Source organism: Microcaecilia unicolor, chromosome 13 (genome assembly GCF_901765095.1).
Source record: "Microcaecilia unicolor chromosome 13, aMicUni1.1, whole genome shotgun sequence".
NCBI classification, from domain to species: domain Eukaryota; kingdom Metazoa; phylum Chordata; class Amphibia; order Gymnophiona; family Siphonopidae; genus Microcaecilia; species Microcaecilia unicolor.
In genome coordinates, this window is record NC_044043.1 from 49,440,823 (window position 1) to 49,456,252 (window position 15,430).

At 40.1% G+C, this 15,430-nt stretch overlaps 1 protein-coding gene across 1 annotated transcript in view; it reads right to left on the minus strand.

Moving 5' to 3' along the window:
- RPS6KB1 (ribosomal protein S6 kinase B1) overlaps positions 1–15,430 on the minus strand; it is an 87,478-nt gene that overhangs the window by 55,540 nt on the left and 16,508 nt on the right. Inside the window, exons 3-6 of the mRNA XM_030222609.1 lie at positions 14,415–14,535; positions 8,961–9,029; positions 7,453–7,600; positions 6,574–6,631 (exon numbers count right to left, since the gene is read on the minus strand). Coding sequence (XP_030078469.1) covers positions 6,574–6,631; positions 7,453–7,600; positions 8,961–9,029; positions 14,415–14,535 — 396 coding nt within the window. The remainder of the gene's footprint in view (positions 1–6,573; positions 6,632–7,452; positions 7,601–8,960; positions 9,030–14,414; positions 14,536–15,430) is intronic.

The following is a 15,430-nucleotide window of genomic DNA, read 5'->3' on the forward strand; positions in this document are numbered from 1 at the left end:
GAAAACCAGTGAGATTGAGGTGGAAGAAGGGGTTGAAATCTGGAGGAGGGAGAGAGAAGTAGTCCAACACCGCCCCCACGGCCAGCAGGGCGAGGAGTATGTGAAAATAGATAACCGCCATGGCACAGGGCTGCGACTGAAGCAGAGTCATCAGGGCAGAGCCAGGTTTCTGTTATGGCGAGCAGATGGAGGTGACGCGAGATAAAGAGGTCATGGATATAGGCGAGTTTGTTACAGATAGAGCTTTACTGTAGCATTGGCACGTGGCAATCCGGCACTACCACCAGCCTATCACTGGCGCCAACGGTAGTGTCGCCCCCCATGTGCCATTTTTGGCATGACAGAAATTTGTTTTAATTTTTAGCACCATGGTTTTACTCAGTGATAATCAGGCAGCGCTGCAAGCAGCCCTGTTACCGCCGGGTTAGCGCAGGATCCCTTACCACCTCCTACACAGCCATTTCCTCTTTTTTGCCTTTTACCTACTGCAGTAAAAGGGGCCTCTGCGCGTGGCAAATTAATGCGCTGACGCCACCAAAGGGCCCCTTTTACCACAGCTTGGTAAAAGCAGTCCTTAATTTGCTAATCATAATTCCTTGTTTTGTGGACAGAAGCTTAATACGTTTCCTAATGCTGCCAGGTAGACTTAATTGTGTAGAAGGCTTTTTCTTTGGGAGCTACTTTTTTCCTTGTAAATGCCTAGTAATATTTGAGGATAATAAAAATACGTTTTTGTGTAAACTGCACATTTAGAAAATGTTTTGTTAAAGCACTCATCATTACTCTAAGTATTTATATACTGAAAATACCTTGCAAGCGTGGTTCACTGTGGTTTACATCAGAATTACAACATCATTAAGTTACACTGTATAAAGAATTAAAAGATATTTTTAAAAAAGGCAAACCAAACCAGTAATTTAGTTACTCAACACATATTTTTGAAATAAATACATTTTCTAAACAATTTATAATCAGTTAGTGAAGTGATATAGAATGGTAAAGTCTTCCAATCCTTTGCAGCTTGATAGGCAAAGGTAGAAGTAAACAACCTTCCAGGTTTCTTCCCCCTGGGATTTGGAAAGCTAAATGGAGATCTCTCACACAAAGAATAAAGTTGCTTCACTGGAAAAAATTGAATAAGAATTACATATAATATGGTGCCATCTCCACATAGGATTTTAAACAATATACAATAGAACTTAAATAAAATCCTTGCCTCTATTGGAAGTCAATGTAATCCGAGTAAAAAAAAAAAAAAAAAAAAAAAAGGAGTAATTCTAATACCTCTTGACAAAGAGAAAATTAGACATACCACTGTGTTCTGTATTGTTTGCAATTTCTTTAGTAATAACCTACGACAATCTAAATAAGTTTTCTTTATCAAAAGATTAATGTAAGGTTCTCATGATATAATGTAAGGTGCTCACGATATAAATTCTAATTACTGGTGATAGTGTATAATCCATGCGAGGTCTTCCCACTAATACAAATTTTGTTTTTTTATTTAATTTTAATTGGAATTAGATGCAGCCATCTATATTTAATCCCTAGGTCCCACAAGTGGGCAGTGAAGGGTCACAGTTTGGAGTAGTGCTTGAGGGTAGCGCTAGCTAGATCTTGATAAGTAAATTTCCACCTGGTAGGAATCCCGTTGGAAATTGTGATTACAAGCTCAAAGAGAGAGAGTCGTCAAAGCTGCGTGCCATGCCAGCAAAGGCAGGCCAGGATGTCCTTGAGCTGGTTATTTCGAGGACTCCCCAAGGGCCCAATAGTGTACGCTCCAGTAAGACAATAGCTGGATCCACTTGTCTGTCCCTGAGACAGGAGGGAGCTGGCTATCTGCTGCATCACAGATTCACTGACCGCGTAGGTGGGAGTGGGGTAGGCCCTGAAACCGGATGTGCTGACGCTGGCTCCGGTTTTCCAGGTCTTCCAATTTGTCTAAAATCTGCCAGGCGCCTATTCGGACATCTGCTACCTGCTGGTCAAGGGAGCCCAGGGGCTTATGTTCTTCAATCCACTCTTCCACATAGTGCCCCAGCTCTCAGATCTATTTCCCCCCCCCCCGGCAGATCAGCACCGCCAGATCACTGTGCACTGCTTTGATATCAGAATCTCTTGCAGCCATTCTTTCAACGCCCCAAGGGGGCTCAGCGAGACGTCCGGCGGCCCAGCACCCGTCCCAAACAAGTCTGGAGGAGAGTCAGCAACCTGGATCAAGGACCCCGGCCTAGACGCCGGGTCCAGGCTCACCACGCAGTAGGATGCCAAGAAGACATCTTACAAGAATGTGATTAAATCGACCGAGCGCAAGCAGCCACTCATCTGTACAGATCCCCCGCTGGAAGAGCTCTCCTCAGATGATCGCTGCTGTGTGTGGATTGCTCTGGATTGCTGTATAATCACCAGTTATTGCTTAGGGTGGGACTAGCTTACGGCTCAAGCATCCATACTGCCTGATGACATTACTTCCTCCCAGAATAGAGAGTCTTTAGTGATTTATGCTTGAAGCATTTATTACATAAGAATTGACCAGTCCCATAATGTGGGCTTTTGTATACAATTATCTTTTCCTGCTTTTTGTCTTGTCTTTTTATTATGTAGATTCTCTTCTCATGAATTAAAAAAAAAAGTGTAGACGTATAATATTTTGTGTCACAAAGGATATTAGACAAACCTTTGTTTTGCCTAGGGCTGCATCAGGGGGTGTGCAAATTATTGATGAAAGATGGTTCTCCTAAAGTTTTTAAATCATACACACACAAACAAAAGTAGCCTTATCAACCACTGCTTTCATCTTTTTTCCTCTTGCTGCTAAAAGCAGAGTGAATAAATGCCCTATATACACGCACAAATATATAGATAAATCTCTCTCTGTCTTACAGACACACACAGTGCATGCATTTTCATACCCTCACCTAAAAATTAGACAACTCTAAATGGATATTTCAAGACAATTCAAGTTGAAATTCTTTTCCTTTGACAGTGTTCTGAAATTCTTACTCAATGGCTGTGGTGTTTTCTCTAGGTACCATGTCTCAAAGGGTCATAATATCTACTACAACTAGTTAAACGCCTCAGCAGATTAACTGTTTCCATCCACAGGTTTAAATTCCTTGATTTGTAAGGTGACAGTCCAAGTTCGGTCACTTTTTAAAATGTGATCTCTATGATTGCAATTTGACACTGTTTTTGAGAATCTAGTGACTTCTTATAGTGGTATTTGAACTCATGCCTCCAATATGCATCATTATTGTGTATCAGACTTATACATTTTTTAGTTCAGCAAATACATGTTGTGTGTTCTAGACGAGTTTCATCAGTATCTGGGAGCCCCCATACAGATATAGCGTAGAGGAGTATATCATCATATACAAAGCTTTGTATTCTTAGATCCACTCTGTAGGAGCAAGATCTGTAATACAAGATTTTTATTTGTAAAAAAAAAAAAAAATGTTGCAGGACACAATAAATTCAAGAGTATTTCATGTAAGTTGCCATTCCCTCTATAATGGACAGTGGAAACAAATCCAAAGTGTTCAGCTCTCTCACATAGTAATAGCATTCTGAAGATGTCCCAGGTTTCAAGATATAAAAATGGCAATGTCACCAGTCTTATGTAATAAGCATAACTTTCTTTTCACTCTTTAGTACTGAATGGGTGAATGTAAGTAATTATACATTCTCTGTGATTAACTCTCTCAAAATAGACCTCTTGCACATTTAAAGACTGCAATCATATAGGAACTCATCTTTTCAAAATTTGTTTGGTGAAATTAAACATTACCAAATCAGAGATATTTGACAGATTGTAATACTTGAGAAGTGTGACCTAAGTGGAGGAGTAGCCTAGTGGTTAGTGCAGCGGACTTCGATCCTGGGGAACTGGGTTCGATTCCCACTGCAGCTCCTTGTGACTGTGGGCAAGTCACTTAACCCTCCATTGCCCCAGGTACAAAATAAATACCTGTATATATGTAAACCGCTTTGAATGTAGTTGCAAAATACCACAGAAAGGCAGTATATCAAGTCCCATTTCCCTTTCCCCACACTTTTCCAAAGGGATCAAAGGGGGGGGGGGGGAAGCTTTAGCATTTACAAAATTGCTAATTGAATAAAACCTATAAACAACTCCAAGACACCCATATCAATTCGTTCCTAGCGCAATCCACTTGTACAGCTAGACCAACACATTTTATTTATTGCCACTATGAAAGACAAGCAAATTGTTTCAAATTTCTGATCAGTCCTCTTAGAGAATTGTCAAGGTTTTTACACCATGTATGCGTCACAGTCTGATCACTTTAAATATACATGCTCTCAAACAGTCTACTGCCTCAATATAATAACAATATGTAGACATAATTTATTTATTTTATTTATTTATTTGTGACTTATATCCCACATTTTCCCACACATGCAGGCGCAATGTGGCTTACAGAGAATTAAATAAGAGTACAAACTTAACAGTTTAGGCAAGCATAAAGAAGTGAGTAGGAGGGAAGAAACTAACAAAGTGAACTAGATAGGGTAAGGAACAAGGGATGCTTTAATCAACATGGTAAATTGAGGGGTAAGTCTTAGCAAAGAGGAATGTCTTTAACAACTTCTTAAAAAGGGCATGGTCCACTTGAGTTTTAAGGTGACGAGGTAACGTGTTCCAGTATTTGGGACTCCAATAACGGAAAGACGAGGCGAAGATTTTCTTATACTTAACTCCCTTACAATTCGGAAAATGGAGGTGGAGATAGGACCGAGCAGCAGGGTTGGCATTTCTAGGCGGAAGATCGATCAAGGGAAGCATGTATTCCGGAGCAGCCCCATAGACGATTTTATGTGTTAGGGAGCAGATCTTAAAAGCAATGCGCTCCTGTACAGGCAGCCAATGAAGTTTAAATCGCAGGGGGTCGGCGTGTGCGAATCTCCTTTCGTTTAGGATGAGCCTCACCGCAGTGTTCTGAGCCGTTTGGAAAGTTTTCAATAAGGAGGCCTGGCAGCCCACATAAATACCACTACAATAATCCAGGTGGGATAGGACGAGCCAATGGACAAGGGTACGAAACAAGTCTCTGGGAAGGAGGTATCTGATGCGTCGAATCCTCCACATGGCCTGGAACATTTTTTTGGAGACCAAGTGTACATGATCAACCAGCTGGAGATGTGAATCCAGATGCACTCCTAAGAGTCTCAGGCTGTTTGCAATCGGGAGGGCAGAGCCCAGGACTGGAAGCATTGTATCAGTTACGTGAGCGTGCGTGGACGAGAGGATGAGACAATGTGTTTTTTCCCTGTTCAGCCTGAAGCGGAACACCCTGGCCCATTGTTCTAAAGTGGAGAAACAGGCATCTATGAGGTTGGCAACTTCTGATACTGTGGATTGAAAAGGGATGTAGACTGTAATATCATCCGCGTAGATGAAAGGGTTGAGGTCCAGATTTGCAAGTGCTGTGGCTAGAGGCATCATCATTATGTTGAATAGGGTAGGTGAGAGGGGAGAGCCCTGAGGGACCCCACAGGAAGCATTCCACGGTTCAGAAGTGTGGGAATTCACCATGACCTGGTAAGACCTTGATGTCAAGAAACCCTTGAACCAATGCAAAACTGGCCCTCCTATACCAAAAGAATCCAGTAGATGGAGCAGGAGTTCATGATCCACCATGTCAAAAGCACTAGACATGTCAAATTGTAGCAGGAGAATCTTCCTTCACTTGAATATTAATGGATTGGGGGTGGGGTCTCATTTGTCACTGGGTCAGATCACCCTAGTCTTCAAAGCCATGTCTATAAATGGAACCCACTTGTGACTGTTGTAATCATTGACAAAAACCCCTCAAAACCCCTCTCCTACCTATATCACTATCTTTACATCTTTTAAATCATTTTCCGTATTTTGTTTAAATTCAACCCTGTCGCTAAAAAATCTCAACAAGATAAATGGTATTGCACATTGTGAGCTTCATGCCAATTGCCAGTCACTGTGTTGAGATTTTTTAGTGACAGTGTTGATTAAAAAAAAAAAAAAAAAAAGAATACAGAAAATGATTAAAAAGATGTAGAGATAGTGATATAGGTAGGAGGGTTTTTTTTTTTTGTTGATGATTACAACAGTCACAAGTGGGTTCCATTTATAGACCCGGCTTGGAAGACCAGGGCGATCTGACCCAGTGATAAATAAGACTTTTCCCGGATGGGGGGAGGGAGGGAATTTAGGTGACGCAATAATAAATACTGCATGAGATGAGATAAAAGTTGATTTAAATATTTATGTAACAATGCAAAAGTACAAGTAAATATTTTGATTATGGTGATATAGTTGAAGGGGAGGGAGGGAGAAAATGATAAAACCATTGATGATAAATGTTAAGGGATACATCTAAATATGATGTATCCCTTAAAAGGTCATAATTAACGGTTATGTTCGCAAATGTTGAATCATCAAAAACTGTTGAAACATAAATGAGACTTTTCCCCCCTATCCATTAATATTCAAGTGAACATTATGTCACAGTCTGTTCAACCATTTAACCTAAGGGAGGGAGGGGAAACCATCATCTTGTGTGGTTTTTCACTTACCAAGCTGTGTCTTCCATAAAGATTCCCTCTCTCTCCAACTGCATGAAGAGTTCTCCCCCTAATCAATGGAGAAAAACAAACAAAAAAACATTTTTACATATAATAGCCAAAAATGTTTCTCACTACCATGGAAAAAATAGGTTTAAGACGTTTGTAACTATTTCTTTGTACCCTGTATTGTACACTGATTCACTATTTATGGCTGATGTTGGAGTTCTCTGCACAAGTATACTTCTAATACTGTTGACATCAGCAGGAAGAGGGACACTAGATATTTATTATGAATGTTTTAGAATTTATGAATACAGATATTCTGAACAAGTATTCTGAGTTCACATTTTTTCTGCTGGGGGTATTCGGAATACCATAAATATTCCAAAGTGTTTGGCATGTAAAGTGAGAGCACCAACAGCTATAGACATAATGAAAAGATTGCCAGAGTGCATATAGCTAAATGTCCCAGGCTGATTGTGAGGACATCCAGCTATACAAAAACTCTTCCTCTTAGCTAAGTGCACATAAGAACAGTCATACTAAGTGCGAAGGTGCAGAACATATCTGTAGCATAAGGGCCACACCGACTTAAGATTCAATCCAAAAGACCCATATGCAAGTAATGCCTTTATAGCATCCACAATTAAACTACCACAAGGGCCTGTACTGACATGGAACAATACTTTGTACAAGCACATTTGATCAATTTATCTGGATTCCAAAAAAAAAAAAACCCAGAAAACCTTTTTTTTTTTTTTTTTGCTTATTTGAAAAATTTGTTTTAAACATTGAGATAGTATCTAAATATGGACAAAATGGCATTTTCCAAAGAGGACTATGTCAATCATATCTTTGCTGGAGTGTCTGCTGGGACCACATACTGACCACTGAGATACTCCAGGATGAGGTAGAGCTTCCCTCCCGTCTGAAAGGCATAAATTAAATCTACAATAAAAGGATGCTTCACTTCTTCCAGGATGTTCCGTTCTGCTTTTGTGTGAGCTGTGTCTTTTGCATTCCTTATAATCATTGCCTATGAAACATGGAAGAATGACACACGTATATTAACAAAAGCAGGCTCTTATTTTATAGATCACACAAGAGAATCCCGTTGCACTTCACCATCATAAGACCAAGCATAAAGTACAAAGATCAGAAATGGCAAAAGTTGCAGAACAGGAGGTGGATTTTTTTTGTCTTGGTCTTGAACACAGAAGACAATCAAGGCAAGAGATGAGAGAGGCAAAGAAAAAAAAAAGGAACAACAAAAATAGACGAAGTAAAGAAAAAAAATGTTTAGGTCAAGGTAACAAAAGGATGAGGACTGGTGTAACCATGGAGCTTAGTGCTTGTATGTGTTCCCTTAAAATTGTGGTTCTTTTTGGCAAAATGTAAAATTTGGGCAGAGAAAACTCAACACAACTAGATGTATTATGACAGTCTGCTGCTTTTGAAACTCAGTGAAGACTACAGGAATTCTCTCAGTAGAAAGATGGTCCAATGCAAACTAAATTGCGAAAAGAAGCCAACCTGGCTATGCTGTTGGAGAATGAGAGGAGAGAGGAAAAGCAAGTAATACTAAAAGCAATTGAACTTTGCCAACAGATTTCAAGTAGTACCTTTAACAAAATGGGAAACTGTGTTGCTGTGTAGTTGGACAAAGGGATGTAAGGGGAAGGGGGTTTATATCTATAAAAAGGGCATAGGCATGTGTTTGTGGAAATGTGTGGCAAGAGAAGGTATATTATACACATATGTTTGGAAAGTTATGGGCTTTGTGGTGAAGAGATTGGAGGGGTGTTTCCTCCCCCGTAAGCCCTCTCATAGCCCAGAGCCTGGGCTCCCCACCACTATGCTTCACTATTCCTTGCTTTTTCTTTCCCTTTTCTACTCTATGCATCTGGTATGCACAAAGAAATGCATACAGATGGATGGATGGATGGACTGGTCCATCACAACAGGTGTTCACATTTATGTGATGTGTGCCTAAAAAACAGCATACCTAGAGAATGACAAAAATGTATATACTGAATCAGACATGCATACAATTATAAACATTTTGGTTTTCAAACCACCTACACTACCAATTCCTAACTGGCAGTGATTTTTTAAATGTTCTGACATCACAGTAGAAGGAATAAGTAGTGTTAAACATAAAATTACTGTTCGTTTTCAAGAATACATGTACAGAGGGACATGACTAAATTAAAGTTTGAACTCGCGAACAGTAGCACCAACCATAAGTTTTCACTCTTAATTACTGACTTTTCATGCTTCTTCATGACAAGTGTTTTCATATTGGCTTGAAGATCTTTAATTTGAGCTGCAATAAATCAGATGAAATCTATATTCTTGCTATGAACTGAAGTCATAAAAAGCAAAATCAAAATTACCTTTTTAAGTACTTTCATAGCAAAAATCTTTCCAGTGTTTGCTCCCGTTACTTTTCTTACTTGGAAAACCTACACAACAGGAAAGTACAGAATTGTAAAGCTTCATACTAAAATCTAACATCTGAATGACCTTCAGGTTATTTCAGTGTAGTACAGGGAGTGACCCTTTCTAAAAAATAAAAGTCGTTACCATGGACAGAAGTTATACAGACAAAAATATGTTTGGTATTAATGTTAAATTTAAAGATTTTTTTGCATTTAAAATCCAAGAAGAGATGAAACAGTATGTGCACCATGCCTATCATAAGCATAGAGAAATGAGGGCAAATTCCCTTCCAACCAGCCACCCATCTATGCGGCCTGTCCATCTTCCAGGTCCTTACATTACTGACTGGTTCATCAACTCCCACAACAGTAACCTATCCAAACTTCTCTTTCATCTCTATGAAAAAGTCTCTTTACAATGAGTAGATTTGGGCCATAAAGTCTCTGGAAACAGGAATGCATCATTCAGCCACTGTTTACCTCTACCACTTCTGTTAATCATTATCATAATTCTGATTCTAACCTACCACTAGGTACATATGCAGCCCTGCACAGGATGTACTCTGATTTTCAATTCTACACAAAAACCACACTAAGCAGTTAGTGTGCATGTCATTAGCTTCGGTCTGCTCTAAGACCAACTAGAATGGTAAAAATCTTGCTCTGTTTAGCATGGCCTGTAGCAGAAATCTGCATGGCCACAATTGACAGCTAATGTGCATATGTTACCACATCCTGTCACTGCTGTCAACAGAGTAGGTGCCCTTAACACCCTTAAGAGATGGTGTCACATGTAGTCACACTATCAGTTAGGCAGAATGACAGCTGTCCATACCATACTTTTTAAAAAAAACACCACACACATATACACTGCAGCCATGGAAATCTCCAAGCATTCTCCCAGTCCTATAAACAAAAAAGAAACAAAACAACCTACCATACTTTAGTAAACATTTCCCTAATTGTGTAACAGCTAGAGCTGGCCACCACGTTAGTTTACAACTAAAGTATTAACACATCCTGTCCCACTTCATAAAAATGGAGTCTGTGGCAAAACACATCAATTGTGTCGGCGCACCTTTGTAACTCTAGCTGTTAAATCTGCATTTTCAAAATTACTATCAGAATTTTTTTTTAAATTTGTCTTTACAAACGAACAAATACATAGCTTGTTTAAATTCAGGAAACAATTCATTGCTAAACAAATGTTTAAGTACAAACATCCAGATGCGGGTCCCTGTAAAGAATCGCTCTCAAATTTCCACCTCAGTAAAATTTACCAATTTGGAAATACAGAGGGATTTACAAAGTGAATTGCATGCAAATGAGCTGGTCGCTGCTTTTGCAAACAGGCTCATTTGCATACGATGGGGGGAAGGCAGTCGGTCAGCTGAGCATGCGCAAAGCAGCCAATCACTAAGCATGGCTGCTCTGCACATGCCACAGACAGCTTTCATACACATTTCCAAATAAAAGCAAAAGCTTTTTTCCTAAGAGTTTCAAAGAATGAGTGGGGGATTTGTAATGGGATAGCCTGAAATAGGTACAACAGCTTCAGGAGGATAGTCATCTTAAGTCTGAAATCCACCCCAACGAGGATATCTGCAAACTCTCTCACCTATCCAGATCCGTGAACTCATAAATCTCAGTTACCATATTTGTCAGATACACACCTAAATATTTCATAGATTTAGATGCACACTAAAAGGGAAAAGAGCATAGTTAAGTTTAATATTTCAGACTTCTGCAAGTTTATCTTGAACCCTGAGTCTAGGCTATATGTATCCAAGACATCTACCACTGTGTGTAGGGACGTTTGAAGATTTGTTAGTGTGAGAAGTAAGTGATCTGCAAAAAGCATAATCTTGTGAGTTACCCCTCCAGCATGGATCCCAGCTATGTCCGGAGATGCATAGATCATAGCTGCAAAAAGTTCAATCGATAAGGCAACCAGCAGGGGAGACAGTGTACATCAATGGCGCGTACCCCTCCGGAGTTCAAAGGCTGCAGTGCAGGAGCCATTAATGTTTAGCATAGCTAAGGAGTGCTTGTTCTCTGCATCGTATTCAGGCACTGAAGGCCCCAACAAGCTTATCTTCTGTAATATGGCCATTAAAAGGGCCAGGAAACCATATAGCCTTCTCTGCATCTAGCGATACTAGAGCAGTTGGGTCCCGTCCCCCCCTTTACCACAGTTGCTACCAACCACAGAGCCCATCTTGTATTATCCACCATTTGCCTGCCATGAACAAATCCCACCTGGTCCTCATGTATAAGATGAGGAAGAACTTTTTGTAATCTATGGGCCAATATTTGAGTAAAGATCTTGTAATCAGTACCCAAGAGTGATATAGGCCTATACGAGCTACACAGAATTGCCAGGTTTATCCGGTTTCAGCGAAAGTGTCACCATGGCTAAGCACCATGAATGGGGCAAAACAGTATCCTCTTCAATAGAATTATAAACCCTGGCTAACACTGGGGCTAAGGTATCCTAAATTTTTTATGACACTTATTAACAAAACCATCCGCTCCTAGTGCTTTTCCCGCTGGAAGGGTCTTGGCCCATAGTACTTCTTCCTGAGTAATAGGAGTAGAGAGTTTCTCTATTTCAGATGGAACCAAACCAGGGAGGGCTATACCCACCAGAAATTTTTCTATATCTTCTCAAGAGGGGTTCTTCTCAGGATTATAAAGTTGCTCATAGAAATTTAAGGACACCTGCTGAATAGCTGCGTCAGTCATGCATTCATTGGACTGGGCATCTATAATTTTATGTATATAATTATATGTGGCCTGCCACTTCAATTTATGTGCTAGTAATTTGCTCACACTATTATTAAACTCAAAATATTCCTGTTTTGTTTGATTCAACCCATCCTTAATGGTAGCTAAAGCCAAATCATATAGGTCCAATCACAATCTATGTAAGGCTGCTTGATGAGTGGTGTACCCCGCCCGTTTACAGAGAAATTCTAAAACAGAAATTTCAACGCGAAGCTGCTGCTCTCTCTCCCGTACTTCCCTATAAAGGTGCGCTTGTAAAGATATAAGATGTCCTCTCATTACTACTTTCAGGCACTCCCATATTGTCAGAGGAATCAGCTCCAAAATATCATTAAGTTGCAAATAATCTCAAAAGTTTTTCTCTAATTGTTGTACATGTTCTGATCATCCAATAGTCTATCCTGCAAACACCAAGGAAGACGATTAGTCCTATCTAAAGGAACTGGGGGGGGGGGGGGGGGGGGGGGGGGGGGGAGAGGGACATGATCAGACCAGGTCCTCAGGTGTATATCTACTGCATATACAGATCTTCTAAGCAGGGAGTCTCTCAATCATAGGTTGATCCTAGAATGTGTCATGCATAGTAGAATAAAAAGAATAGTCTCTTTCATTCCCATGTATCTCCCTCCATATGTCATAGAGGCACCATTTAGCTACAAAAGAGAGGACTTGGGCACGATCCCTTTTTGCATAGTTAACCTTAGTGGCTGAGGTATCTCTTGCAGGGTTCAGGGTAATATTAAAATCGCCCCCTATCAAAAGCATATCTTTGACAATATTTGCTAAAGTACCTGACACTTGTTGTTAAAAAAAAAAAAAGGATCTGCTTTTGATTAGGTGCATAAGTAGAGAGGTGTGGTAGCCGTGTTAGTCCTATCTTAAGATGAGAGGTGTGGTAGCCGTGTTAGTCCTATCTTAAGAAGAGAGGTGTGGTAGCCGTGTTAGTTAGTTAGGTGCATATAAATTCAGAAGAGTAAACACCAACCCCCGAAGTTCTACAATCAGTATCAGAAAGCGTCCTCCTTTAGCTGTGATTCTCTTACGTATTTGCCAGGGGAGAGCGCCAGGATGCCAACCCCTGCAGTTTTGGGGCGGACGCGACTGGAGGCAAAATGCGCTATAGCGTATTGCGCTGTTTGCTTAAGTATTCATATTTAGGTAGTAAATGAGCCTCTTGTACAACGAGCACATCTGTCTGCAGACGCCTCGCCTCCTTAAATAACAGCTGACGTTTATACGGTATATTTAATCCCTTAACATTAAGGGATATACATATCAATTCCAATTTATGTTACCTGTAAATCACCCCGTACAAAGGCCTAATCTAGAGATCCCTCCATTGTGGTGACCTGCTTCAATATACCTGCCCCTCAATCACTCCTAATATAATTCCCCTATTCCCTCCCTACCCTCCCCCCTTCCTCCCTCAAACATCTGTCAATGAAGACAGGAGGATGTGGCCACAGCGGTTAGTGTTTCTGAGTTTAAAAAAAGGTTTGGACAAGTTCCTGGAGGAAATGTCTAGAGTCTGCTATTCAGACGTCATGGGGAAGCAACTGCTTGCCCTGTGATTTGTAGCATGGAATGTTGCCACGATTTGGGTTTCTGACAGGTACTCATGACCTGGCTTGGCCACTGTTGGCTACTCTTATGTTATGACCAGCTGACCAACTGGACCAGGAGGAAATCACTCAGAACCAGAGGCTAAGAAGTGTTTCCATCCACCTGCTGAAGATAGAGAACTGAAAATTGAGCTGAGACATCTCTCTCGTTATCCTGACAGCTCCTCAATATTTTCTATCTCCACCTGCTGGTTGATGGACACAACTATCCCACAGGTTCTGGAATAGTGGGAAACAACTACAACTACTTATTTCTATAGAGCTACTTAGACATACGCAAGCGCTATACACTTGACCATGAAGAGACCGTCCCTGCTTGAAAGAGCTTACAGTCCAATCAGGACAAATAAGGGATAAGGGAACCGATATGGTGGGAAGGATAAAACATACAAGGGTACTGAACAAGTGAATAGGGGTTAGGAATTAAAAGCAGAATCAAAAAGGTGGGCTTTTAGCCTAAATTTGAAGACAGCCAAAGATGGAGCTTGACATAATGGAAAAGCAGGATATTAAAAAGGGAACTCTGAACAAAATCCAAGAATGCAAAACTTTTTAACTTCAAAGGATCAAATAGACCTAGGTTCTCTAGTTTGAGGCTAAGTTTTTCAACATAACCCATAAAATTCATTGTCTGCTACCTTCTGATCACCCATCCTTTCCCCCTTCATACTATCACTGAAGAAGGGAGTCTAAGCTTCTGAAAGCTAGTCAAAAATGTTTTAAAGTTTAACCAATAAAGTTAAAGTTTAACCTTATCTCTTACGCCTGCTATGAACTGTTTATATACTTAAATTTATTTTAATACTTTTTGTACTTTAAATGTTATAATACCTTGTATTTCTCATTCCGTAAATGGCGATCGCCATTACGGCTTTATGTAAGACACATTGAGCCTGCAAAAAGGTGGGAAAATGTGGGATACAAATGCAACAAATAAATAATGTATTACTTTGTATTCTTATTTTTAACAACTTATTTCTCTTGAAAATCAGGCCCTCACCTTTCCATAACCACCTTTGCCCAGGACACGAAGCAACTCGAAGCATTCTGGCCTAATCTTCTCGGGACCTTTGTTCACAATTGTTTCCGAGATCTCAAACTTCTCGCAATGTTCCATACCCCTGAATTGTAAAAGAAAATCCCAAAAAACACAGGATGTTTATTTTGAAATTCTCTTGAGACAAAAAGTAGTACCAAAAAAAGAAATAAATGAAGGTAAACATTATTTTGAATTTGTATTTCAGACTGAAAATTATGGAAACATTATGTTTTACCCAGTAATTTTCTTTCCTTTAGTCCTACCAGACCAGTCCAGACAAATGGGTTATGTTCATCAACAATGGAAGGAGACAGAGAACAAAGTAGTTCCAAGTGATTCACCCCTCTAAGGGAACAGTGTAGCCCTAGAATGTTCAGTATGTTCTCTGTATCAGTGGATAGTAGACAGACAGTGCAGCCCTGTCTTGGTGGTTCTCAGCCAGCTCCTGACTCACTTAAGTGTCAGTTGACCAGGGAGATTTGTATTGCAGAAATTATGCTCCTTTAAATTTTTTCATCATTTGACAGGCGGTGGATGACACTCAGTAGCACCAGTTCCTTTAAAAGGTTTCTGGATCCATTGCAATAACATGGCTTCAGATTCCCATTGCATGATCATATTTTATAGATTTTTTTTAATTTTTTTTTATTTTGATAGAAAGGACTTTGCTTGCTAGACTTCTTGTGTTTGCCAATATGAGTCTGTTCCTAGACTGTAGAGAGCACAAATAATGCTTCTTGTTTATTTGAAGGATTTCTTTCTCCCCCCTCCTTCTTTCCACAAACCGTGTACTCCCCTTTCATGCATGCTAAAGAACTGTGGTGCCTAGACAATGGGAAACAGGAGAGTACCAGTCATACCTGCTTTTCCGAGACTCACAGGGGGCCCCAATTCTTGAAACTTTTCTCCAAGAAGTGTACACCCATTCTCCACTGGACGTTAGATATATTTGGAATGAACAGGCCTCGAAAGAATTG